Source organism: Ornithorhynchus anatinus, chromosome 12 (genome assembly GCF_004115215.2).
Source record: "Ornithorhynchus anatinus isolate Pmale09 chromosome 12, mOrnAna1.pri.v4, whole genome shotgun sequence".
NCBI lineage: Eukaryota > Metazoa > Chordata > Mammalia > Monotremata > Ornithorhynchidae > Ornithorhynchus > Ornithorhynchus anatinus.
This window is the reverse complement of record NC_041739.1, coordinates 19,493,381-19,520,389: the sequence shown is the minus strand read 5'-3', so window position 1 is coordinate 19,520,389 and position 27,009 is coordinate 19,493,381. Positions and strand designations below refer to the sequence as shown.

General features: G+C 40.2%; 1 protein-coding gene across 1 annotated transcript in view; it reads right to left on the bottom strand.

Annotated features, from left to right (window-relative positions):
- The window catches only part of DCHS2 (dachsous cadherin-related 2), a 146,932-nt gene that overhangs the window by 8,342 nt on the left and 111,581 nt on the right, over positions 1-27,009 (bottom strand). The window contains exons 12-18 of the mRNA XM_029076962.2: positions 24,198-24,332; positions 22,386-22,595; positions 19,904-20,761; positions 10,980-11,093; positions 7,525-7,736; positions 4,684-4,835; positions 937-1,067 (exon numbers count right to left, since the gene is read on the bottom strand). Of these exons, the coding sequence (XP_028932795.1) occupies positions 937-1,067; positions 4,684-4,835; positions 7,525-7,736; positions 10,980-11,093; positions 19,904-20,761; positions 22,386-22,595; positions 24,198-24,332 (1,812 nt within the window). The remainder of the gene's footprint in view (positions 1-936; positions 1,068-4,683; positions 4,836-7,524; positions 7,737-10,979; positions 11,094-19,903; positions 20,762-22,385; positions 22,596-24,197; positions 24,333-27,009) is intronic.

The window sequence follows — 27,009 nt, the reverse complement described above, 5'->3', positions numbered from 1 at the left end:
AATCGTATTTATTGAGCGCTTACTGTGTGCAGAAGCGCTATACTAAGCACTTAGGAGACTTCAATATGACAGACACATTCCCTGCCCACAACGAGCTTACAGTCTAGAGGAGGAGACACATTAATAAAAACAAAATTTCAGATATGTACGTAAGTGCTGGGGGCTGGAAGGGGGAGATGAATATAGGGAGCAAGTCAGGGCAATGCAGAAGGGAACTGAAGAAAGAGAAAAGGGAGATTAGTCAGGGAAGGCCTCTTGGAGGAGTTGTGCCTTCAATAAGGCTTTGAAGGTGGGGGGGAGAGTGATTGTCTGTTGGATATGAGGAGGGAGAAAGTTCCAGGTCAGAAGCAGGACTTGGGGGAGAGGTAGGAGGCGAGATGGACGAGATCAAGGTACAGTGAGAAAGTTAGCATTACAGGACCGAAGTATGCAGGCTGGGTTGTAGTAGGAGAGAAGTGAAGTGAGGTAGGAGGGGGCAAGGTGATTGAGTGCTTGTCTGTCCTTTCCTTGAGTCCTTGTCTGCCCCTGGTGGGACAGAGACTGTGTTATTTGCCTCAATCTCAGGGAGCCGTACAAAGTAAACATTTAATGATTGAGTGATTTATTAAATGGCTATTATGAGCTATGCATTGCGGTAGATACAAGATAATCAGATCAGACAGTCCCTGTTCCACATGAGACTTACAGCCTAAGAGCTAGGGAGAGCAGGAGGCCCAGAAGTTAAATGAGTTGCCTAAGGTCTGTCACATGGTAGGCTAGTGGGAGCAGAGCTGGAACTTCCAGAGCCATGCTCTTTACACTGTGTCACAATGTTTCCCATGATCAGACTACCATTAATCAATCACTCAAGGCCTGTGCATGTCAAATATTACAGAAAAGAAGAAATGTCTCCTTTTATCCCATTCAATATTCAACTAGTCAAATTTACACACTTACTTTCTGCCACTTCCACAGGATCTGATGGTAGAAAGACTGGGGCGTTATTATTTATATCCACCACCTGTATCACGACCACACTTGTACCAGAAAGGCTGGGTAACCCTTTATCTGTGGCTTGTATCACCAACCTAGTTTTAAGATGAGTCAAGAGAGATTATCACACAGGAATGAGAATAACAACAGTAATATCTAATGCCCAAATGAAAATGAGCCATTTTTCTCTTGGCATCACTTTTTCAAATATATTCTTTGAAAAAAATTTCAAAATAAAAATGAAATGTTGGAATTTATTTTTTTGACAGGTTCTGAGAATTGAATCCAGCAGTTCCCATGAGGCTAAGATGCATTTATAACAAAACAAATGAGCCACTTTGGAGAGAGTGTCTGTAATATTTATTCCTCCCTCTCCAAAAAAGCCCACTACACTGGAAAAGTAATGATGCCAAGGATTCCTGATGACTTTCATCAGCTTAAAACCATACCCTGGGAAATGAAATTTGCATTTTTAATTTTTTTTGAGACAACCAAAGCAAGTTCCAAAACATTCTAATCACAGATGAAGTTATTTTTGGTGCCATAGCCCAAACAGTGCATAACAGTACGATCCTGAAAGAATACTCTTATTATCTAGTGTTTGTTAGGTACCTAAATACACCAGATTTATTTAGATGCACTGTAGGAACAGAGTGCTGGAAGTGTGGTTCAATGGTTGATGGTAGATTTGAATTAATTGGGAAGGTTTCTCATGACAAGTGGGTGTGGGTGGCCATTGATCAGTGACAAGCCTGAAAATGAGGGCCAAAATGTCACTCAGCAACTAAAGTAGGAAAGAGTTAGGTCAGTCAGGAAACTAACCAAAGAAAACGCTAATACGGGGGAGGGTATCAGACCATTCCAACTGCCAAACCACTTTGAAGCAAAACTACCTAAACTGTCATTTTCTTGCTCCTTTTCCATCTTTGGGTAGCATGTTGAGGTAAACCTCACCTCTTATGTCAGATATTTTAAAAGGAAATGACAAGAACTACTCTCCCAATGCCTGAATGACAGTTCTGAATACCAGAGCAGTGATTCAATCCGTGGGTTCTCCTGCCATTCACAGACAGCATAGGCTGCTATATCCTCAAGAGTGTAGAACTTCAACTAAATGAACAGCTAGAATTACAGGCTCATATTCAATTGGGTCTCTGCATAATTCCAAAAAGAAGGCCTGTTTTGTCTAGAATGAAATAAAGTTACATATGGAAATATTTTACTAAAAATAATCACCTTCTATGGTTTCCCTGAGGGAAAGGGGAAAAAAAAAAAACTATCCTGGTGTCTCGGCCAAACAATGAAGTTCAGATTCTGTCCATGCTTCCATTCTAACCACTCTGCTTTCATACCCTTACATCTTGGGGGATTCTGCAGATAATTTAAAATGAATGTTTTCTGATTTAGGGGTGAAAATAATAATAATAATAATAAAATTATAATAGTAATTGTGGAATTTGTTAAGCACAGAACTCTACTCTGGGGTAGATAAAAGATGCTCAGGTGCCATTTGAGGCTCAGTCTGGGAGAACAGGTATTGAATCCCCATTTTTCAGGTGAAGGAACTGGGGCACAGAGAAGTTAAGTGATTTGCCCAAGGCCACACAGCAGACAAGTGGAGGAGCCAGGAACAGAGCTCGGTGTCCTCTAACTTCAGGCCCATGGTCATTCCACTAGGCCATGCTGCTTCCTCAATACACTGCATAATACATTAATATATTTAATGCATAATACATTAGCTATGTATTAAATATCTTAATATATTGTCTTATAGTACATTAATGTATTTAATACACAATTTAATTTTGCAGATAGACAAAAAAGGGTGTCTGCATGACTCAAGGGATTTTGGGGGGAAGCATCACGAGAGTCGTTATTTGTTATTTTGATCATTCCTAGACTTTAAGAAGGTAGTTGTTTGACTCTGCCCAGTGTCATGTGCTTCACAGAGACTTAGAGTCTGTTGCTTTATGACAAACTCAGGTGAAATCAATCAAGAGTATTTATTGAGTGCTTACTGTGTTTAGAGAATTTTACTAAGGACCTGGGAAAGTACATTACACTAGGGTTGGTAGTCATGATCCCAGCTAAAAGCAGGATCACGCTGAGGTTATTTAATGTTCTGATACATAGTTAAGCTTCCTGTAGCTAGAAATTCCCAGCGTTCTTTGTGCTTAGAAGCATTTTTAAATATTCCTAAGTAGCCCCCTTTATTATTCTGACTACTTTCCCCTTTGACTATTATATTGGCATTTTAAAGGCTGAACTATTTTACAAGTTTAATACCCCATTAGATTGAATGCTCTCTGAAGGCAGGGAACCACTTTCCCACACACTTAATACAGTGCTTTGTATTGGACTTTTAATAGGTAATTACACCGAAAATACACATATGAAATGTACTTTGACTATGTGCTTTCCATGCAGCTTTAATGGGATTTTTAAAAAATGTACCAATAGAAGGAAAATGAACAGGCATTTTGAGCAGTACATTTTTGTACCAATACCGTGGGAAAAAGGACATTGGATCAAAGTCATATACACCTCTGAACATGATTATATATAATGTTAGCCATCTCATTACAGAAACTGCCCCCCAAAGGTCATCAATGATCTCTTTATTGACAAATCCTATGGCTTCTACACTGTCCTACCCCTCTTCGACCTCTCAGCTGCCTTCGACACTGTGGACCACCTCCTTATCTAACCTTGGATTCACTGACGTTGTCTTCTTCTGGGTCACCTCCTATCTCTCGGCTGCTCTTTCTCAGACTCTTTTGTGGGGTCTTTCTCTGCCTTCCTCCCTCTGACTGTGGGAATTCCTCAAGGCTCAGTGCTGGGTTCCCTCCAATGGTTGCCCATCCACAGAAACTCCTTACCATTAAAGCACTCTGTCACTTTACCCCCTCCTATTTAACCTCACTGATTTACTACTCCATCCCAACCAGCTCACTTCACTCACTTCCTTTGCCTTCTGCATCATCTTTGGATTTGTACCATTTAAGCACTTGATATTCACCACACTCTCAGCTCCAAGCCTTATGTATGTACCCAAAATTCATCTTAATGTCAGTCTCCCTCTGTCAGACGATAAACTGTTTGTGGGCAGGGAACATGTATACCAACCCTGTTGTGTGTACTTTCCCAAGTGCTAAGCACAGTGTTCTATACACAGCACTCCATAAATACCATTATTGATTGGTTCACTGAGATATTAAAAAAAAACCCCAATTTAGTTTATATCACTCAGGACAGAGGCATTTGACACTTTCCTCAATGTTAAATCCCCTATCTGGTGGGCAAATCTTGTGCTGAGTTTAACATGAAAATGGTATGGCTTTAATTAAAGAAAAATCTTCAGTTTAAAAAAATTTTGTTCATATATGATGGATAAGATCTATAGGATGAGACGTTGGTCCACATGAAACAGTTGTTTTTTGGGGGGGTGTATTTTTTCACTGAAAGGAGAAGAAACTTTTGATTCATTTTTTCCTCAAAGCTTCACAAAGAAATAGCAAAGTAGCTGAAAAGGAGAAAATCTAAAATAAAACCATGACTCTTTCAAGAAAAAAAACATTCTCAACAATCACTATGAGTTAAAGGAAATGAGGAAATACGTATTTAAAGTAAATAGTGGTGGTACTTCAAACCATAGATTATTCATAACTAAAGCTAACATGGAGCTCAAACTGCTGTGAATCCTAGGCAAACCTGTTGGAGGTGGCGAGATTATGATCCAGAATTGCATCTGTTGTTATGACCCCACTCGTTGAGTCAATTTGAAATGTATCGTTTAGATTCCCAGACAGGATGGAATACTCAATTTGCCCATTCAGTCCACTGTCCATGTCAGAAGCAGAAACCTATGGAGGAATCAAACCCAGGGTTAATGTGTGTGACACTTAACTACACTACGGTTTGTGATTTTAAAAAGAAATGCCATTACATAACAACCAATGATTTCTGCCAGTAACATCTTGGCAGTACCAATGCTGCTGCTGATGGAGTCTCTGGATGAAAAGGATGCCATAAATGAACTTAATCTCAAAATTTAGGCTCCAAAATACTGGGTTGAAAGTGGCAGAAGTAGTCTACACAATATAATTAGTCAAGCATTGTTCTCATATATAAAGCTCCCAAGGAGAATTGTACACATATATCTGAGACCTTAATTCAGAACAATAGGGACAAATACACTTAAAAGGAATAAAAACCACAAACAGCATAATTATCTTTGACTAGATATTGTCCATTTTATCTGCTGAAAACTCAAATACACTATCACTTGCCTGGTGTGAAATAACAGAAAAGGAAACAATGTGGAACAAAATAAATAATAATTATAGTATTTATTAAGAGTTTACTATGTACAAAACACTAGTAAGGCACTTTGTTAAGCAGTGGTATATATAATCTGGTTGGATACAGTCCTGTCCCACATGGGACTCACAGTCCATGGGTTTGGTGGGGGAAAGATGCTGTTGAAAATAGATATTTTACACCTTTTCAGAAACTGAGTGAAGGTACTGCTAGAAAAATGAGCATCATGGTGGCTTTAAAGATAGTATTTAAATGGTCCAAGTAAAATGTCATTAAAGAAATTAATATCATAGAAATGACCAGAGTACCAACCATTTTAAAAGAAACTGGATGTTAATTTGTTTCATAAGCAGTATTGCAAAGGTCACAGAAGGTTTGCATCATTCTCCACAGGGATTTAACATCTCAAATTTAATAGGATTTCAGCCATGAAAAACTAATACTGTTTGTGGACTTAAGGTCCCACAAGGCTTGACAACCTTCTGATTTTTGTAGGACCTTATTCTATAAAATAAAGTGAAAGCAAAATATACACTAGTCTTTAGTTTATAATAAACTTCATGGTATGGTGTGCCAAGATTTGCAAAATGGGGAAAAGGGACATTTTTTTTTCAAGTGGGATGACTAGTTATTTTAGCCCTATGGCACTCTGCACAACTTTGAAAACTATTACTGGGGTTCTAGCCCGTTGTCCCTAGCCTAAGATAACCTGCCTACAAAATAGAGTTAAATAAAAAAGTCTGGACAAAGAATTCCTATTTCTGTCCTCAGATCTCAATCTTAGATGAGAAGCAGCATGGCCTGAAACTGGAAAGAGCATGAATCTGGGAGCCAGAGGACCTGGGTTCTAATCCCAAATCTGCCACTTGTTTGCTGTGTTACCTTGGGCAAACCCCTTCACTTCTCTGGGCCTCAGTTCCCTCCCCTGCAAAATGGGGATTCAATACCTGCTCTCGCTCCTACTTACTCTCTGAGCCCATGTGGGACCAGATTATTTTGTAGATTATCTATCCCAGCTCTTAGTACAGTGTTACACATAGTAAGTGCTTAACAAATACCATTATTATTAATATTATTTGTAAAAGGGGACAATTTGCAGTCTCCAGGGCATTTCTTAGCAGCAGAATGGCAAAATGTTAAGCTTGGGGGGCAGGGGAGAGGAAAGAACCTATTCATTTAAAGACAAATCACCCTAAAGGGGAACCAACTAGTTTCCTGGTTGTAGAGAAGTAACCAAATCGTTTAATGGGGAAAACAAGGCGCATCTGACCCTTTTGGAGAAGGACTGGGAGAGTTCATGACAGATGACTTACAATTCAAAAGGGAAATCAAAATATATACACATACACATACAATTTCAACCAAGGGACTGCTTCTGGGTTCGTGGGTGGACCAAATCAGTCATGGAAGGGAAGCATGTTCAGCACCCTATCTCTTCCAAGCTCTGAACATGAATATGAATATGAACAATATGCAAGGTTAGTTATGTGGTGAAGGCGATTAAGTGAGTAAATATGGTATGAACTGCCAGAAGTAATGAATATGGTTGATTTGCCTTGTGTTAGGAGTTAACTGGAGGAGGGCTGTTAGGGAAGGAGGGGCTTTAGGAGGTTAGGAGTTAACTGGAGGAGGGCTGTTAGGGAAGGAGGGGCTTTAGGAGGTTAGGAGTTAACTGGAGGAGGGCTGTTAGGGAAGGAGGGGCTTTAGGAGGGTTTTGATGGTGTGGGGAGAGGTGTGATCTGTGTCAGATTAGGGTGGGTTGGGAATTCTACCTGATGGAACATCATAAGCAGTGGGAAGTGGGAGAGTTGAGAGCAAGGTCCAGATTAAAAAAAAGTTGACTGGGAGAGGATGAAGGGAATGAGATGGAGAGTCATGGGTGAAGGGGATTGATAATGTGAAATGGGAAAGTTGGTGGAAAGCCAAACTGAAATAATCATTTGTGATCTCTATTATAAAAGTTATGAAAAGAGAAAAATATCATATTAAACTACTGCTAATTGAAGAACAAGGCAAAAGCTGTTGTCTGACTGCACAAAACACTGAATTTTCAATCCAGGGACTCAATTCAGACATCTAGAACATGCAAGGATTCCACACAAACCTGTAGAACATCTGAAATAATAATTTTATAACTCCATTTAAAGTGAAAATACCTCTTGGAAAAATATCTTGGATTTTTTGCTATGGATCATTACAGGAAATAATTGATAAAACCACACTCTCCATTACCTGCAGAACGTAAGCACTGTAGAGTTGGCCTTCCCACACTGATGCCTGGTAATTGCTTTGCTCAAAGCTTGGGACGTTATCATTCATATCTTGCACTAGAACTCTAACTTTGCAGTGTGCTCTATGCTCATGATTTTCAGCCAAAACAAGGAGATGAATTTCATGTCTGACCTCAAAATCCAGAAACATAGGTTCTTTCACAGTGAGCTCACCTATATTTCCCCCAAAAGAAATGAGAGAGAATGCCTTGAGTACCTTGATGTGTAACAAAGGAATCAAAAATAGGTTATTGAAATGAAAGAGTAATTGTAATAAATTGTACTAATAAAAATACATTGAAAGGATGGAACCATGACATGACCGCATGTGGCATGCATTGGTTTTTATTAGGAACTAGTATGTTGAGCAAAAATGGAAATCTAGATCGATGCTTTTCCCTGAACCTCAAATCTTTGAATTGTCGGAGCTGTCTATATAGAAGTGCCTATTACATGGGCACATGTCAAAATCCAAGAGGCAAAAAAATGAGAGTCTTTCCCAATGGCTGCTTACCATGGAATGCACAGTCACATCAACCCTCATGTTGTTAGTACCCAAGTGAAAAAGCAACCTTAATAGAAGCCAGGCATGCTAAGATTACTTATATGTATTTCCTCTGGCTTACCCCATTCTATTGAGCATGACATTTAGGACTCTGGAGGTTAAATTCTAGGATTTGGTGATCAGAATACTAACGTGAATTGGCACTTGGTATTTTTCTGTTGAATTAAGTTACAAAATCAGAAGGAAATGATTTTCACAAACTAAAGTGGCTCCTTACCAGTATTTTCAACAGAAACCTCAGAGCAATCCAAATAATGGCAGAAGCAGGATCCTTAAGATGTTTTTTGATGAGGTGGTGATGAAAACAACTGGTCTTTAGTAACCTCTGAATCAAAATGTCTGATTACAGGGAGCTGCACAAAGTTCAAGGACCCTGAGTTTGAGGTGGGTCTACACTGAAGGTTCCAATCCCAGAGCTTTGTTTCCACCACAAAAGAACATTTGACATAGTATCATATTCTGTTACTGTTTGTATAGGAAAAATAATCGTAGAAATGCACTATAAAATTGTTATTGTGTCACTTGTAAAAAAAGTGCCAATTACAGCGCAGATCAAAGTGGATTTCTTAATAAAAGGCTTGTGTTTGGGCTTTGATAATTGGAATTTTGCACTTGGACTGCCTCTGTGGCTCTAATGCTTTCCTTGCTTTGTTTATTTTTGGTGCAGCAACTGGCACAGGCTGTGAAAGGTCTGTGAATCTAAAAGGGCATTAAGTAATCTGGAAAATGATCCTAGGTTGCTACACTTTATGGCCTGAGTTTCACATTCAAATCCATGCTCAGAATCCTAGCAATTGCAAGGAACCAGTAAATTGAGAGACATTTTGCACTCTATATAACCAGAGGTGAATAGTCAGAAACATGAAATGAGGAGGAGGCATATTCTTCCTTTATTTATTGCTTAAAAACACTTCCTACCTTCTAACCTAGTGTGGTTTCATTCCGGCCAACAAGGTGCCTAAGGAGCAGGCCTGGAGCAAGGGCAAACCTGTTCTTTGTTACTTCTCAGAGGAAGGGGACCACCTGTGGGTGGCCATCAAGCTCTTCCTCAACCTTGCCCACTAATACTAATGTATGGTACACCACAAATCCCCACAGGTCTCATGCCTAGAAACTCCTCCTAGTAGCCTAACAGACACCTTGGGCAAGTCACTTAACTTTCCTAGTATAAAGAGCATGGGCCTGGGAGTCAGAGGACCTGGGTTCTAATCCCTCCCCCGACACCCTCACTTGTCTGCTATGGGCAATTTTTGGCAATTCACTTAACTTCTCTGGGTCTCAGTTACCTCATCTGTAAAATGGGATTAAAAATGTGAGCCCCATGTGGGCCAGGGACTGTATCCTTCCCAATTATCTTGTATCTACCCCAGCATTTAGTAAAGTGACTGGCACATAGTATGCGTTTAACAAATATCACTATTAATATTAAGTATTATTAGACTGTAATTTCTTTGTGGGCCAAATGTCGAATGCATTGCTCTGCACAAAGTGCTCAATAAATTTCATTAATTTATTGATTGGTGCATAAACATGCAATTCTCACTACTACATGGACAAACTATCAAATGTCCTTTAAACAAAGTACAAATTTCCTTTAGCATGTGCCCTTAAATATAAGCACAAAATAAACACCAAATCATAACTACATCCAAGGATGTATGTGCATACTTTCTCAAATCAATATGTGCAGAGACTTAGACCTCACTCAACAAATTGTTCTGTCATCCACAATACATTTTGCAAAATACCCTTCCACCCTAAAAACTACATCTTTGAAACATTGGGAATCTGATCATTTACGTTTCATGTTAATCCCCCCAAATAATGGGATGAATCTGGCCATCTGTTACTTGCATGCACATCTAGAGCCAAACTCAATTCATAGAGCTCACACACAACTCTCATTGGCTTAGTCCATGAGTCATCGAGGCTCTCATGGGGACGTTGTGCATGTTGTATAAAGGACGGAATTTGACCCTGGAGTTAGGCTTCGGTAATGGCAGGGAGAACCTGGCCCACTTTGTATAAATGTGTTTACTTCATGGTTCTATACTAATGTCATGTCTTCCTACAATGACTTGAGAAAGGTGTTCTTTGCACTAGTTAATTCATGAAAACTGGACAATGCAACAGCAAGCAACAGCACTACCATACCTGTTTGCTCTTCAATTGAGCCCTTTGGTTGCCTAACAATGACATTTGAGAGAACTAAAAAAGGAAAAAGCTAATTCAGAGATTTTGTTCTCCCTCCCCAACTTAGAATTTGAACCCCATATGGAACAGAGACTATGTCCAACTTGATTATCTTGTAGCTACCCCAGTGCTTAGTACAACACTTGGCACATGATAAATACTCAAAGATTATCACAATTATTATGAGATTTATAGATAGGTGTCTGCTACACAGTGGTGAGTCATAAAAAGTATGTTTTGATTAATCAATTGGTATTCATTTAAAACACAACGACGGCCTTAATAAAACTAAATTAAGTGTATGCAGTACTTCTAAATTACTTTACTACACCTTTTCAGCTGTTCTGGTGGATGGGAAATTCAGCTGACTTTCTTTGTAATGGTGATTTTCATACTTAAAAGGGTAGGAGTGTCACCAACCTTCTTGAGGACCAAATAAAAAATTATTGATTCAATATCCTTCTTAATGGGCTGGCTGAATAAATTCTTTTCTGTTTGCTTATTTACAGAAGTTATGATGAGTAAACTATACTTGGTGTTCAAATAAGAGAAATGGCTGAGGGGCTTTTCAGGATTCAAGACACGTAACTATTGAAACATAAAATGAAGTAATCCATATAGTAGGGTGCAAATCGACCGGAAGGTGCAAAATTTGTGACCTGTGTTGGTGTCCAGGAAGAAAGTCCCATCTTCATTTCCACTCAAAATCCGATAAGTTAATGCTGATCCCCTTGAATTAAGAGCAGAAGCTTCTACGGTCACAACAGAGGTACCTACAAAAATAAGTAAAGAGGAATTGGTTCTGAATAGGAATGACAAAGCAAAAGGTCCATATGCTACCCCACACTTTCATCTAGAATGTGGGGACCAAGAAACAGTCTCTGACCTTGCAACCAATCAATAATAATTACTGAGCACCTACTAAGTGTAGGAAACTGTGTACTAAACAGTTGGAAGAGTACAACAGAAGTATGAGGCATGTCCTGTCCTCAAAGAGCTTGCATTTTAATGGAGGAGGGGTGGAGGCGCAAACACAACATGACATATCTTCATACCTGGCCTGGAACACCCTCTTCAAGTCTGCCAGATGCCAGACAGATATCTCCTGCTTTAAAGCCTTACTGAAGGCACAACTCCTCCAAGAGGTCTTCCCTGACTTAGGCTCACTTTTCCTCATCTCCCACTTCCTTCCACGTCACCCTGACTTGCTCCCATTGCTCTTCACCCCTCTCCCCACCTCACAGCACTTACATATATATCTGAAATTTATTTATATTGTTGTCTGTGTGTATTGATGTATGTCTCCCCCCTTCTAGACTGTGGGCTTGTTGTGGGCAGTGATTGTCACTCTTTATTGCTGTATTGTACTTTCCTGAGTGCTTAGTATAGTGTTCTGCACACAGTGAGCACTTAATAAATACAACTAAATGAATGAATGAAAGGAAAAGGAATGGAAAGATGAGTAGGTAAGGGTTTAGAGTATAAAAGTATACAAATTGCTATTTATGAAAGGGCTGTGGATGGATTTGGATATTGTAGGTGGTGATTCAGAGTGCAAGGGCAGAAAAAAATCTGGGAATGGCCCCTGGAGGAGTTGGAATTTCAGGAGGCTTTGAAGATGGAGACAATTGTGATCTGGCAGATTTGAAGGGGAAGGGTGTGAGCAGTAGTTTCTCCCATTTGGAACAGGTGATGGATGTCTGGGGAGACAGTAAATGTCATCCACCATTTTATCAATTACCTTGCGATGGTTCCTAGGGGGGACTGCATTGCCCAAAGTTAAGGCTGTATCCTAAAAAACACATACAGGCTGAGAGAGAGCCTCTTCTTTTCACACCTGTTTTAGCCATTTACATTTAGTGTAGCGAGAGAATGCCTATAATAATAAATTTTAATGGTGCTTGTTAAGCACTATGTGGGTAGGTACACATTAATCAGGTTAGGCACAGTCCCTATCACACATAAGGTTCACAGTCTAAGTAGAAAGGGAGTAGTATTTAATCCCCATTTTACAGATGGGGTAAAAGACAGAGGGAAGTTAAGTGAATTGCCCAGGGTCAAGCAGCAAATATATGGCAGGGTTAAGATTAGAACCTAGATCCTTTAACTCCCAAGTTTGTGCTTATTCCATGAAGCCACACTGCTTCTCTTTGCAGGAACTTGCCACTCTGTTTAGCATTGTGTTTAATATTGTGTGTTTCAGTTCACGGCAAGATCAGAGAACATAAAGTTAATGAACTATTGTATTTTCTTTAATCATAACTGATAGCTGTAGAATTAGGATATCAATTAGGATACTAGCAGCAGGGCTAAAGAGACCCATGAGAGGGATGGTGGAAGATGAATAGGAGGGGAGCTCATAGTTGGGGAAGTTCTTACTGACGAAGTGATTTCACCAACAGTGATTATGCTGATGGCATCAATCAGCAGTTTTGGTTGGGAATGTAATCTTTCTAATATACCGCAAGCCTCTAGGAGATCTTCAGGAAACTGCTTGCCTAGTGGATACAGCACAGGCCTCGGAGGCAGAAAGACCTGGGTTCCAATCCTGGCTCCACCACTTGTCTGCTGTGTGACCTTGGGCCAGTTACTTAAGTTCTCTATGCCTCAGTTATCTCATCTGTAAAATGGGGGTTAAGATTGAGAGTCCCATGTGGGACATGGACTGTGTCCTACCTGATTATCGTATCTACCCCAGAGGTTAGAACAGGTTTGGTACATAGTATGCACTTAAAAAATACCATTAAAACACTCAAATTATCCCAGATAGTTCTGAGGCATGAGAGTTTTCTCTCTCAGACATCTGCAAATGGGATGAGTGATGTGCTGCTGAAACCACAGAAAAGGCTACAGTCGCAGCCACAAGATTAAAAAAAGTACCGCTGTGAAACCTGGTTCATGATTACTCAGTCTGAACGTCATATTTTCTTATGAACTATCAACAGTGTTTTCTCAGTCACTGACTAGTGCACATGCCATTAGTTGCGGGGACTCACTAATTTAATAATAGTGTCGGTGAAGTAGGACTGATAGCTCTACCACTTCCACCAAAACTTCTCCCTGCCTCCTGTCTTTCCCTACTCCAGTCCATATTTCATTTTGTTGCCTGGACTGTTTTTCTACAAAATCATTCAGTCCATGTTTCCACACTCAAGAGCCTCCAGTATCCCACAGGAACTTCTTACCATTGGCTTTAAAGCACTCGATCACCTTGCCCCCTCCTACCTTACCTTGCTGTCTTCCTACTACAATCCAGTCCACACACTTTGCTCTTCTAATGCCAACCTACTCACTGTACCTGGCTCTCATCTATCTCGCTGCCGACCTCTCCCTAATATCCTGCCTCCGGCCTGGAATACCCTTCCCCTTATCCGACACTCTTCTCATCTTGAAGGCTTTATTAAAAGCACATCTCCTCCAAAAGACCTTCCCCAACTAAGCCCTCATTTCCTCTTCTCTCACTCCCTTTTCGTTCCTCTTGCACTTGGATTTTCATCCTTTATTCACCCCTCCGTCAGCCCCACAACGCTTATGTTTGTATCTGTAATTCATTTATTAATAGTTACATCTGTTTCTAGACTTTAAAATTGTTTTGAGCAGGGAACAGATCTACCAATTTTGCTATATTGCACTCTCCCAAGCACTTAGTACACATAGTAAGTGCTCAATAAATACAGACGATTGAGTGATTGATTCATTCATTCAATCGTATTTATTGAGTGCTTACTATGTGCAGAGCACTGTACAAAGCACTTGGAATGTACAATTCGGGCAACAGATAGAGACTATCCCTGCCTAACAATGGGTTCACAGTCTAAACGGCGGAGACAGACAACAAAACGAAACAAAACAAGTAGTCTGCCATCAATATCGTCAAGTTAAATGTAATCATAGATATACGCACATCATTAACAAAATAGAGTAATAAATAATATATACAAATATGCATAAGTGCTGTGGGGAGGGGAAGGGGGATGAGCAGAGGGAGGGAGTAGGGGGAATGGGGAGGGGAGGAGAAACAGAGGAAAAGGGAGGGCTCAGTCTGGGAAGGCCTCCTGGAGGAGGTGAGCTCTCAGTAGGGCTTTGAAGAGGGGAAGAGAGTTAATTTGGCGGATGTGAGGAGGGAAGGCATTCCAGGTCAGTGGTAAGATGTGGGCCAGGGGTCGATGGCGAGACAGGTGCGAACGAGGGACCGTGAGGAAGTCAGCGGCAGAGAAGCAGAGTGTAGGGGGTGGGCTGAAGAAGGAGAGAAGGGAGGTGATCAAACAGCAATTTAATTGAGAACTCAAGGAATAGGCCCTAAGGAGGAATAGTAGTCCCCTTGGGAATTTCCTCAACTATTTTTTTTTGCAAAGTTTGCAGGGATTTTTCTAAGTCATAAAAGAAGCAAGGTTGTGTCACCTGCAGAATTGTAAATTCAATGAAAATACAGCTAAAAAGAAAGGAGTAAGAGCAGTAAAAAGGGGAAAACTGTGGCACTGAAAAATTGCCTTCTTCAAAACATGTTAAAGCAAAAACTGTGACAAAATTTAACAAACATTCATTAAAATGTCCAAATGCTCTTCATTCCTAGCCAATAATGGAGTCATTTAGCAAATATGGTAATTGATTTTAATGACTAGAGTGAAGCCTGTTCACAAATTCTACTATAAACTGGCAGTTAATTCATTACATTCCAGAGGACATGCTTTTAATGTAAAGTGTCCTTGGCTTTATATGGGATTGGGCATCACAGTAGTATTGTTTGCTTCACCTTCAGTGTACAATCACAGTTTGTACTTCCTGATACAATTTGTTTTTTAAACACAGGAAATTTCATTTCATCTGGCTTGTCACTTACTCTTACGCATGGCAGCATGAAGAAAAACAGTCGTATAGGCGGTTTGCACACTTTCTACATTGGTTAAGATGCTTATTACATGCCCAATTACAAAAGAAAACACAAAGATGGCTAGCATGTGTACAAGGACAAAGATGAGTTTAGAATTGCTTGGAGCTGTTTGGCCCTCACAGGAGACCCAATCAAATTTTCTTTGAAAAGAAAGTTTTCACAGTTGCTAAGTAAGTGGCAGCTCCTAAGATGCCAAAGCATGGAAGTACAAAAGTTATATTTCTCATATTAACATTAGGATTGTCACAAGGAGATTAAATAACTATAAAATAAAACCACGAGGAAAAGTGGAAGGAACTGGGATTAATTACCTCAAACAAAGAACGGTTGAGGAAGGTTTCATAATAGTTTTCATAGATATAAGGAGTCGCTACTTATGAGCTTCATAAACAGCCATTGTGCATTCTACTTTCAACGGAACTAAAGAAAAGGACTTAAACTTTAAAGTATGAGGGATTTAGGTGAAAGAAAGAACTATCTGAGAATAATATTGCTTAAATATTGGAATAGGTAATCAAGTGAGATAGTGAATTTTCTCCTCTGGGGCTCTCTTAAATTAAGATAAAGTCTATTCCACCTGAAGATAGGATGACAACATCTCAAGACTTGTTTCGGGTCCCTTGAGTTTATGATTAATCTCCCATGATTCCCATCCTGAAATTCATGTTGCCTTTGGTTAGTTGCATAAATCACCCATGAAACTCCCCACACCCTACTATGGTAGGTGTGTAAAAGCACTGACAATCAACGTGGTTTGTTCAACTTGCACCGAACCAAGAGAGAGTAAATATATTACAATAATACAACTTTTTCATTTCCAGGCTTTTGCAGATTTCATTGGTAAACAAAATATTGTACTAATAGAGTTTATTACATTTCAATTCACTTTTTTTGTTCCTTTTACAAACGGATGGGGGGGATGGAGAAAATTATAGCCAACCTGGCAACAGTAAAATATCTGCATAAAACCACAACTATGTAACTATCAAATAGTACTCTGTATTTACAGTGATCAATAGCCATGGAAATAGTTTGGTACAGTAATTGTAGACAGTCAAGAGACTCTATACTATGCATGTTTAAATTAATCCTAGTCAATTTTGACTTGATTTTTTTTTTCAAAAAATAGCCGACACTTCCTAGAAATTTTCATTTTAACCATTCAGTTAATTTTGAATGATCTATTCTCACTAATTCTCACCCATCAAACTGCCTTCTCCATAACTCCCCTGGTACTCTTTAGCTTCTTACAAAGAGTTCATTCTGTACTCACCTTTCATCATTCAAATAGTAGGTGTCCATATGTTGCTAGTGCTTTCTGAAACAATTACCCCTGAGATGAGATCAGCTTTGGAAAATGCACTTTTTTGTTGTTTGTGTGTTTTTTTAGTGGTATTTGCTAAGCACTTACTACGTGCCAGGCACTGTATTAAGTGGTGGGGTAGAAACAAACTAATAAGGTTGGACACAGTCCATGTCCCACATGGGGCTCACAGTCTTATTTCCCATTTTACAAATGAGGTAACTGAGGCACAGAGAACTTAAGGTCACACAGCAGACAAGTGGCAGAGTTAGGATTAGAATTTCAACTACCATCTTAATGCAGATGATTCCCAAATCTACATCTCCAGCCCAGACCTCACTCTTTCTCTGCAGTCTTGAATTTCCCCCTGCCTTCAGGACAACTGTACATGTAATATCCACCTGACTTCTCAAACTTAACATGTCTACATCAGAACTCCTCTTCCCACCCAAACTCTGTCCTCCCAATCTGTCCCATCACTTTAGGCAACACGACTTTTGTTCTTGTCTCAAAAGCCCATAACCTTGACATTAACCTTAAATCATCTCTCACTCAACCCATATATTCAATCTGTCACCAAATCCAGTCAGTTTTAACCTTCACAACACTGCTAAAATCTGTCCTTTCCGCACTGTAAAAATTGCTACCATGATGATCCAAGCACTTATTTCCTGCCTTGACTTCTGCACCAGCCTCCTCATCTCCCGTCTCTTGTACCTCCCGTCATTACTTCATTCAGCTGCCTGGATCACTTTTCTAAAAAGAGGTTCAGTCCATGTCTCCTTATGCCTCAATAACCTCCAGTAGTCTTCCATGCACCTCTGCAACAAACAGAAACTCCTTACCATCAGATTTAAAACACTCAATGGGCTCTCCACTTCCTATCTTACTTCCATGATCTCCTACTCAGCCAGTCAATACACTTCGCTCCACCCTAACACCAACCTACTTAAAACATCTTATCAATGTCAAACCTCTGGCCTGGAACTCCCTCCTTCTGCTACCCAAAAGACCAGTAAGTCTGTCAATCAAATTTACTGAGTGCTTACTGTGTGTAGAACACTGTACTAAGTGCTTAAGAGTACAGTATAACAATGTAAGAGACACATTCCCTGGCCACAACGAGCTTACAGTCTAGAGTGGGAGACAGACATTAATATAAATAAAATTACAGATATGTAGATAAGTGCTGTAGGGATGAATAAAGGGAGCAAGTCAAGTCGACACAGAAGGGAGCAGGAGAAGAGGAAAGGAGAGTTTAGTCAGGGAAGGCCGCTTGGAGGAGATGTGCCTTCAAAAAGGCTTTGAAGATGGGAAGAGTCATTGTCTATCATATATGTAGAGGGACGGCGTTCCAGGCTAGAGGCAGGACATGAGAGAGAGGTTGGCAACAAGACAGATGAGATCGAGTTAAAGGGAGAAGGTTGGCATTAGAAGAGGAAAGTGTGTGGCCTGGGTTGTAGGAAGAGAGTAGCTAGGTGAGATAGGAGGGGGCTGATTGATTGATACACAACTTTGAAGAGAAAACTCTATTATATTTAGATCACACAATAGGAAGAAATTGCCTTTAAAATGTGGCTGAAATAAGTTATTAAGGAAAATGGTGGGCTCTCCTTCTATAGAAATTCCCAAAGTAGCTGATAGGTTGGAATGCTTTTAAATGCAGTCCTGCCTCATGGCCGGAGATGGACTAGGTGGCTTCTTGAAGTTCCTTTCAGCACTATAATTCTACAATAGGTGGTGGCCAAGGACTGAAACATAGGTTTGAAGGCTGTCAATTTACCATTCACACAAAATTCCCTCTTTCCTGATTAAAAGGAACAGAAATAAACACTAAAGAAATGATGAGATTTGCATTAAGACCACATCTGCTTTTCCACCAGATTCCTTGGCTAGATTTCTTATGTAATTTTCTAGGATTTCTAGAAGAACTGGGTCTGTTAATTAAGGGAACATTATTAGAAAAAAATGCTTCTAAACAAAAAATGACTCTAGTGTCAAAAGTCAGTGAGTTTTTCATTAAAATTTTATCTAAGTCACATAGGCTTTTATGTGCTAAAATGAATGTTTTGGAGGTTACGATTACTTTTTAGAATATGACATATTTTTCTAATATAAACAGATAAAGTTTACAGACATTCTTTTGCACTTATTTTGAATTTTAAAAATATTAGCTGATTCCAAAGGAAATGCAATAAAAGATGCTTAAAAGAGTAAGCGCTCCAAACTATGAAAGCGCATACTCATTACTGTTGAAGAAATATCTTCTTACAGAGTAAAGCAATACTTGTTTACAATGGTCAGGCAAAAGTCGAACAAGATGACCACAAAATCAAGCAGCATAGAAACTTAATGAATTTGAGAATTAATATCCTACACTCCACAGCCTTGAGAGAAAATAGTGAGTTGAATTCTTGAGCCTCCTTCTTAGGATGCACTGATGCCTCCAAAAAGCTTCTTTCATCTTTATATCTTAGGCTAATACAAATCTGGCAAGGAAAGGGTCTCATAAGGAGTTGGGAAGGAGGGAATAGCATGATTGAAAGCCCTGAGACCTTGGCATCAAACCCTAAAGTACCTCATGAGAGCTAATGAGAGATCTACTGAGTTGTTAAAGTAAATTACCGTTGAAATCATCTTTGGATATTGCGGAATGTGTTGTGATAAAGATCAGAAAGTTAAGGTACCCACAAAATGTTTCTCTCATATATATGTGTGTGTATATAGAATCAGCGTGGCTCAGTGGAAACAGCCCGGGCTTGGGAGTCAGAGGTCATGGGTTGGAATCTCAGCTCTGCCACTTGTCAGCTGTGTGACTGTGGGCAAGTCACTTAACTTCTCTGGGCCTCAGTTACCTCATTTGGAAAATGGGGATTAACTGTGAGCCTCATGTGGGACAACCTGATTACCCTGCATCTACCCCAGCACTTAGAACAGTGCTCTGCACATAGTAAGCACTTAACAAATACTAACATTATTACTATATATATATATATATATATATATATATATATATATATAATATAGGTAGAGAGAAAGAATGTTATTCATTGAGTGTTTGCTGTGTGCAGAGCACTGTACTAAGCACCTGGGCGAGTACAACACAACAGAATTTGTGGACACATTTGCTGCCCACAACAAGCTTACAGTCTAGAGATCTCAATCTTTCAAGGCTTTTCAATTCCACTTTAGTTAATGGAGGTTCCTTCTTTGTTTTCCAATAATGTATACATTTTGGCCAGAACATACCAGACAAAACATTTTGAAGAATACAAAATGAAGGAAATGAGCTACATGAACTATGAAAATCTAAGTATGGAGCAGAGAGTTTTTGTTGAACAACTTCTAACAACATCCACTGCACACAGAAGATGATCGCAGACACTCACCTGCCTCACAGTTTTCAGTTACCGTCCCTTCATACAGACTGCAGCTGAATGACATCCCCATCTCTTGGTCCTCAATATGAATGACCAGGAAACACGTGGATGCTCTGGCTGGGTCTCCCCGATCCTCAGCTTTAACAGGCAGCCAGATAGGGAAACTTTCCAAAGCCTGGAACTTTTGAAGTCTAACTTCCCCTGAATGTCCGTCAATGTGAAACCTGGGATCGGCTTCTGCAAAACTAAATTCCACAGATCCACCGAGTCCCAGGTCTACATCAGCAGCTTTTACTATGGCAATGGTCTGGTTTAGAGCCATTTCAGGGGACACGTAGGCATTCAAGGGGTTCTGCTCAAAAACGGGATTATTGTCATTCACATCCACCACCTGTACCGTCACATTGACGACGGTACTTCGTGGGCCCTGAATGCTACAGTCACTGGCCATGACCCTGAAAAAATACTGGGAATTGGTTTCCCGGTCCAGAGACTTTGACACTTTTAGAGCGCCAGTCACGCTGTCAACGGTAAAAGCGGCAGCGGCAGCATCACCGAGAGAGTAGATGATCTGTCCGTTCAGCCCCTCATCTTCATCTGTAGCAGAGAGTGTGAGGATGACTGAGTCCACTTCAAGGTCTTCCCTCACAGAGACGTGATAATGGGGAAAAGGGAAGGCAGGGCTATGGTCATTATCATCCAAGATGGTCACTTGTATCTGGGTTGTAGAACTTCTCGAGGGGTTGCCCAAGTCACAGCCTTCAATGATGAGGGTGAAATTGCTAACATCTTCCCGGTCAAGGCTGCGAGAGGGTGAGAGCTCTCCTGAAGTGTGGTTGAGAGCAAAGTATTCTTCAGCATTTCCCCCTTTAAAATGATAATAAAGGGAAAGTTAAAACAATCACAAATGATATAGTTTGTCACAGACCCTTCAAGGCCTTCCATTTGATGATGTCTAAATTCCAATCGATAACAATATCTTACCGACACCACTATAACTTATTACAATACCATAATCCAATTCTTAGGCCAGCCAATGCACTTTAGAAACTCTGGAATATTTTTCCCGCTTTGGCACAAATTAAAACCCTTGTGATTTAAATCTGTGGCTGGAAGTAACAGTAATCACAGGATGTCATGTTCACATTTCGAACTACTGTGAAAGGTTATGCCTTTTAGCCAAAATTGGTAGGCCTCATAAAATGTATTGTAACTACAGTACTACACTATGTGACCCTTTGCCAACTCTGGTCACAAATTCAAAGAGTCCATAAAGATTGCTAATATCAAGTGAGTTTGCCTTCTCTCTCACCTAGCTCCCAATCCCTTCTATTAAAAGTGAATCTGAAGGGCAAAAGATAAACCTGAATTCCAAGGCAAGAAAGGTCTTAAATCCAAATGAAAGAAATCTTAGAAATAAGTTAGAAACACATATCTGCCAGATCTGTCAGCTACATCCACAATCCCATCCTGGCACAGAATATAAGGGAGTTAAGAGGGCAAGGAAGATTTACAAGCAACCAAGTAAAAGAATGTGTTGGGGGGCTTGTGAATGAGTTAGCATGGTCACAGCAGAAAGCCAGCTAAATTCTTCAGAAAATGGGGAGGGAGAGAAAGAAAGAGAGAGAGAGAGAGAAGAGAATAGTAAACTTTCTACAAATTTTGTATTTAAGGATATTTATTTTAGGGTGGAGAGGTAATCGCACCAGTCACCAAATAGAGGTTTATCATTCATTCATTCAATCATATTTATTAAGCGCTGACTGTGTGCCGAGCACCGTATTAAGCACTTGGGAAAGAACCATACAACTATAAACTGTGACAATCCCTGGCCACAGCAAGCTCACATTCTAGAAGGTGGGGAGACAGACATCAATACAAATCAATAGGGAAGTGTGTAGGCTGGACCTTAGATCTAATGTATCTAATTTTATACACATTCCAACTGTTCATGTTTAGCATCACCTCATACATGCAAGAGCACGCAACTGGGTGTATAGCCCTCCAAACCCTACATCAAGAGAATTAGGATAAAAATAAAAAGTGGCATAACTAGTTCACCAGAAGTATTGATTCCTCCAAGCTACTCTAGACGTGGTGGCAGGAATTAGATAAAATACCACTGTGATGGTCAAGGTATACACAAAATACCATGTTTCCTTGCAAAACTGCCTCCACAGCATGATTTTCCACCCACCCTGATTTTTGAGAAGAGCAGATTATTGTTCTAAGATAGTGGCACACAAGAGACAAGTGAACTCTAGTGATGGAAGAAGAGAAGTGTAGGGGTTAATTCATTGAGCGCCTGCTGTTGCAGGACACTGGAAGAAAGAGATATAGTCTCAAGGGCCTTCTTACTTTTCCTTCTCCCTCGTCCTTCTGTGGAGACTTTTCATAGGTTTTGCAAAACTCTGAAGACTAACTGCTCACCAGTCAGTATGTCCTTTAGAGCCTCAGGGGATTTATGGGAGCGGGGAGAGCAACTACTTACCAATTATCTTGTACTGGATTGCTCCATTATTCCCTGAATCCATGTCTTTGGCTAAAATAGTATAGATAATCTCTGGTTCTTGGTTCTCTGGAATATGGATCTCAGGAATAGGAAGGATAAACCTTGGAGCATGATCATTTTCATCTTCCACAGTGCAGAGAATCGTTGTGGTGCTGGAGAGAGGAGGGATTCCACCATCTTGCACCAGAACTAGTAGATTTAAAGAAAGGTGATTCAGATCAGTAGCCTGTATTAAACAATAAAGACTGCAGAAGTACTGTGGCCAAGTGGATAAAGCAGAGGCCTGGGAGCCAGAGGACCTGTGTTCTAATCTTGACTCTGCCCTTGTCCACTCTGTGACCCTGGGCAAATCACTTGCAACTTTGTGTCTTGGTTTCCTCAAATGCAAATGGAAATTCAATATCTATTCTCCTTCCTACTTAAGACTGTGAGCCTCACAAGGGACAGGGATGGTATTTGGGCTGATTAACTTACTATCTATTCCAATGCCTAGAAAAGTGTGCTTGACACATAGTCAACACTTAATATATACCATTTTAAAACAACACCCAGGACAGGCAAGGTAACTGTCTGGTCCTGACCATATTGTTGGTGTGCTGGACTGTTTTGCCCATACTTCACAGCTGGATCCAACAGCTGGCTCCCTCTCTTCTGACTTTCTCACATCCAATCCCTCAACACACCTTTATTCCTACTGAGAATGCTAACCCCCATTGACTTTGGCAAACCACATCCCTCCCCCCATTCAAAGTACTTCTAAAAAGTTACCTCCTCCATGAAACATTTCCCAATTACTCCATGTTATTTTCCAGGTCAGGCTCTTCCCTCAGCCACTTCAGTATTCTTCTCTGCTTATCTATCCCTGATTCATTTATACACTTGTGCCTTGCTATTTAATCAGTTCTCAAGCTCTTTTAACTGCTGGGCCTACTTCTGGCTGCCAGTATGCCTCAGAGGGCTGTGAGCATTTTATGGACAGGAATCAGGTAACTTCTAGCATGGGCCTGGGAGTTGGAAGGTCATGGTTTCTAATCCCAGCTCCGCCGCTTGTCTGCTGTGTGCCCTTGGGTAAGTCACTTTATTTCTCTGTGCCTCAATTACCTTATCTGTAAAATGGGGATTGGGACTGTGAGCCCTATGCAGGATGGGGACTGTGTACAACCTGATTTGCTTGTATCCACCCCAACGCTTAGTACAGTGCCTGTCACATAGTAAGCGCTTAGATGCCATAATTATTATTAACTCCATATACAGAGTTCATTCATTCATTCAGTCGGATTAATTCCTTCTGTGCGCAGACCACTGTACTATGCACTTGGAATGTACAATTCAGCAACAGATAGAGGCAATCCCTGCCCAACAATGGCATCACAATCTAAAAGGGGGAGACAGACAGCAAAACAAGTAGACAGGCAACAAAACAATTCTTACGCACAGCAGAATATTTAGTAAATGGCCAGCACCAAAATCAAGTCACCCCTCAGGGCATCATCCTAAGATTGGATCAGGTGCAATCCTTTTTTTTTTTTTAAATGGCATTTTTTAAGCACCTACTTTTTGGCAAGCACTGTTTTAAGCAATAGGGTAGATACAAGATAATCAGGTTGGACTCAGTCCCTGTCCCACATAGAGTTCACAGTCTACACTAGAGGTGGGGAGGATTTAAGCCCTATTTTTCAGATGAAGTAACTGAGACACAAATAAATTATGTGATTTGCCCAAAGTCACACAGCAGACATGTGGTGGAACCCTCCTTGCCCCACTCTCATCATTAATATAAGTATCTGTTACCTCTAAGGGTGAATGTCTCTTGCACCTCTCTGTCAAATGAAGTTGTTGTCACCACTTCTCCAGTGTTGGAATTTATCTGGAACAACTCAAAAAAGGCCCCTGGCATGATTTCAAACTGAAGCTCAGAATTGATTCCTAAAGGAAGATGAAAAGGAAAAGAGAAAAAAATTTGTCAGATTCCCTCTTGCACATAGTGATCTGCTTTTCTGTTACCTTACCTGTACCTGTTCGCTATGGAATGAGGCTGTGGCTGGAGATGTTGAACAGCCTAGGATCTTTAAATAGTCAAACTGCTAGCATTGGTCTTCCCGTGGGGGACGGGAGAGGGGGACTCACGAGATGAAATATTTGGTTTTCAAAAGTCTCATGGGGTTCTCCTCAGTGAATGTTTAAGATTTTTTTCCCTCCATAAAAATGCACTTATGAGTGTGCGCTCTACAACATATTCTTAATTACTCCTTCAAACACCTTTAATTGTGGTTTAATGAGAGATAATTGCAACCTTGCTGGGTAAACGTCTGGCTCTAAATGTTGCTCCTTTTATTTCGTGAAATGGTGCTCGGCCACTCTGCCTGGTCTTCCCTCAAAAATCAAGACAGGAGGACACAGGGGACAGTTTGGGTATGTATGCCTTTGAATTCTGTCTCTTGCAAAGAATAAGAATTGTGGTTCCAGATCCTTATTCTCCTCTAATTCAAAATAATTTTTCCCATATTTTTTGTGATTTCAGTGCTCTCCTGAGAGAACTATAACGTCATTTCCATCACTGGTTATAGAGTAAGATCATTCACACCAGTAAATTTAATAGTTTTAATCCTACATTATACACAAAGGGCAGCAGGCATTCATCTCATTTCCATTGTGTAAGTTTATTTGCAGCATTTAAAGTTTCATTCAATAATTTTTCTGTGTTCCTTTCTTAATTAACAATTATCCTATAGTGGGCAATTTGGTACAATCAGTGCACCTGGAATTTGATGTTTCACCTTAACCAAAAAAAACCTTAGGATATGGTATTTCAATGTGGCAATAAAATTTTAATTGGAAATTGCTGCCATCGCTCATAAATCATCTTTAACTTAATCAACAGCTCTATAAAATAAAAGAATGTTTCTGTCAGCCAGCTTATAGTGGACTCTACATAAGGATTAGTAGTAGGGAAGTTTGAGTTCTACCTGCATCCTCACCACTAGGAATTACTATTTGTTTTATTAGTCAGTCACCATGTTTTACCAGGTTGGTAAGGTAGAAGTGTTCTTAGCCTATGTCTGCCCTGATGTGTAACCTCGAGTAAGGACCTCAATTTCTTCAATCTTAAAATTCTGGTGTTCAATATGTTCTAATGTAAACCTTCTGAACTCTATAGAAAATTCAAAATACACATATAAAGCTTAATGATTCCGAGATTTTCCTTATATTTTTATCATTAATGAGCCTCCTCTCTTTACTGTCTACATTCACTTCCTGATGACAAATTAGGCATTTTGCCAAGACGTTAACTTTTTCAAGGTAATAGGAGACTAGTGCATTGCTGCATACATCAGCTTCAGGATCGAGAAGTAGCGTGGCTCAGTGGAAAGAGCATGGGCTGGGGAGTCAGAGATCATGGGTTCAAATCCCAGCTCCGCCCCTTGTCAGCTGTGTGACTTTGGGCAAGTCACTTCACTTCTCTTTGCCTCAGTTCCCTCATCTATAAAATGGGGATTCAAACTGTGAGCCCCACGTGGGACAACCTGATCACCTTGTATCCCCCCAGTGCTTAGAACAGTGCTTTGCACATAGTAAGCGCTTAACAAATACCATCATTATTATTATATATTGGCACACAGAAGGCAAAAAAGGGCAAGAAATCTGGATTTTGAAAATAATGTAGTTGACGATGAGATCCCACATCTCAATGGGATCTGAATGGGATCTCAATGTCAACAGCACTATTTTCAACAGAGAGAGCCCAATCAGGTGTGTGTGTGTGTGTGTGTCACTGAAAGGCCCTATGAGTCCCTGAAACTCCATGCCATTCTAGGAGCATGTAAAGAACGTCCTTCGCCTTTCTGGTGCATTTGCCACTTGCAGTAGTTAAATAGCCCTTGAGTGATCTGGAGGTAATGCTCCTTTTAAAGAGCTTCAGGGAGAGTATAGCTTTGGCTGATCACAGTTTCAACTCTCCCAAAGCCTGGAGATACTTTTAGGGCCAGTTGACAGTCACTAATTTTCCAGGATCTACCAAATGAGGGAAATCTAGTGAGGCATCCCTGAAAGCAAGAGATTCAGTCCAGGTTAGCTGTTTCAGCAGCAGTACTACTGCACTAGCAAGCTGGTCTGTTCCCAAAATGTCTTTCTTAGTTTTTCCTCCTTCCTCTACACTCTCTGTATTCCCACAAAACTCAGAGGTAGGGCCATGGTCCTATTATTTGCATCAACTATACAGATAATAGTAGTAGCTTTACTGAGTAAACGCTTACATTTTATATATTAATTATAATCAATCAATGGTATTTCTTGAGCGTTTACTGTGTGATTGGGAGAGTACAATACAACAGAGTTGTTAGACATATTCTCTGCTCTCAACAAGCTTATAATGAAGGGACAAATTTCCTTGCAGAATGGCATATTGGATAGAGCATAGGCCTGGAAATCCGAAGGTCTTGGGTTCTAATTTGGGTTCTGCAGCTTGCAGCTGTGTGACCTTGGGCGAGTCACTTCTCTGTGCCTCAGTTCCCTCATCTGTAAAATGGGGACTGAGACTGCAAACCCCATGTGGAACAGGAACTGTGTCCCATCTGATTTACTTGTACCCACCTTAGCGCTTAGT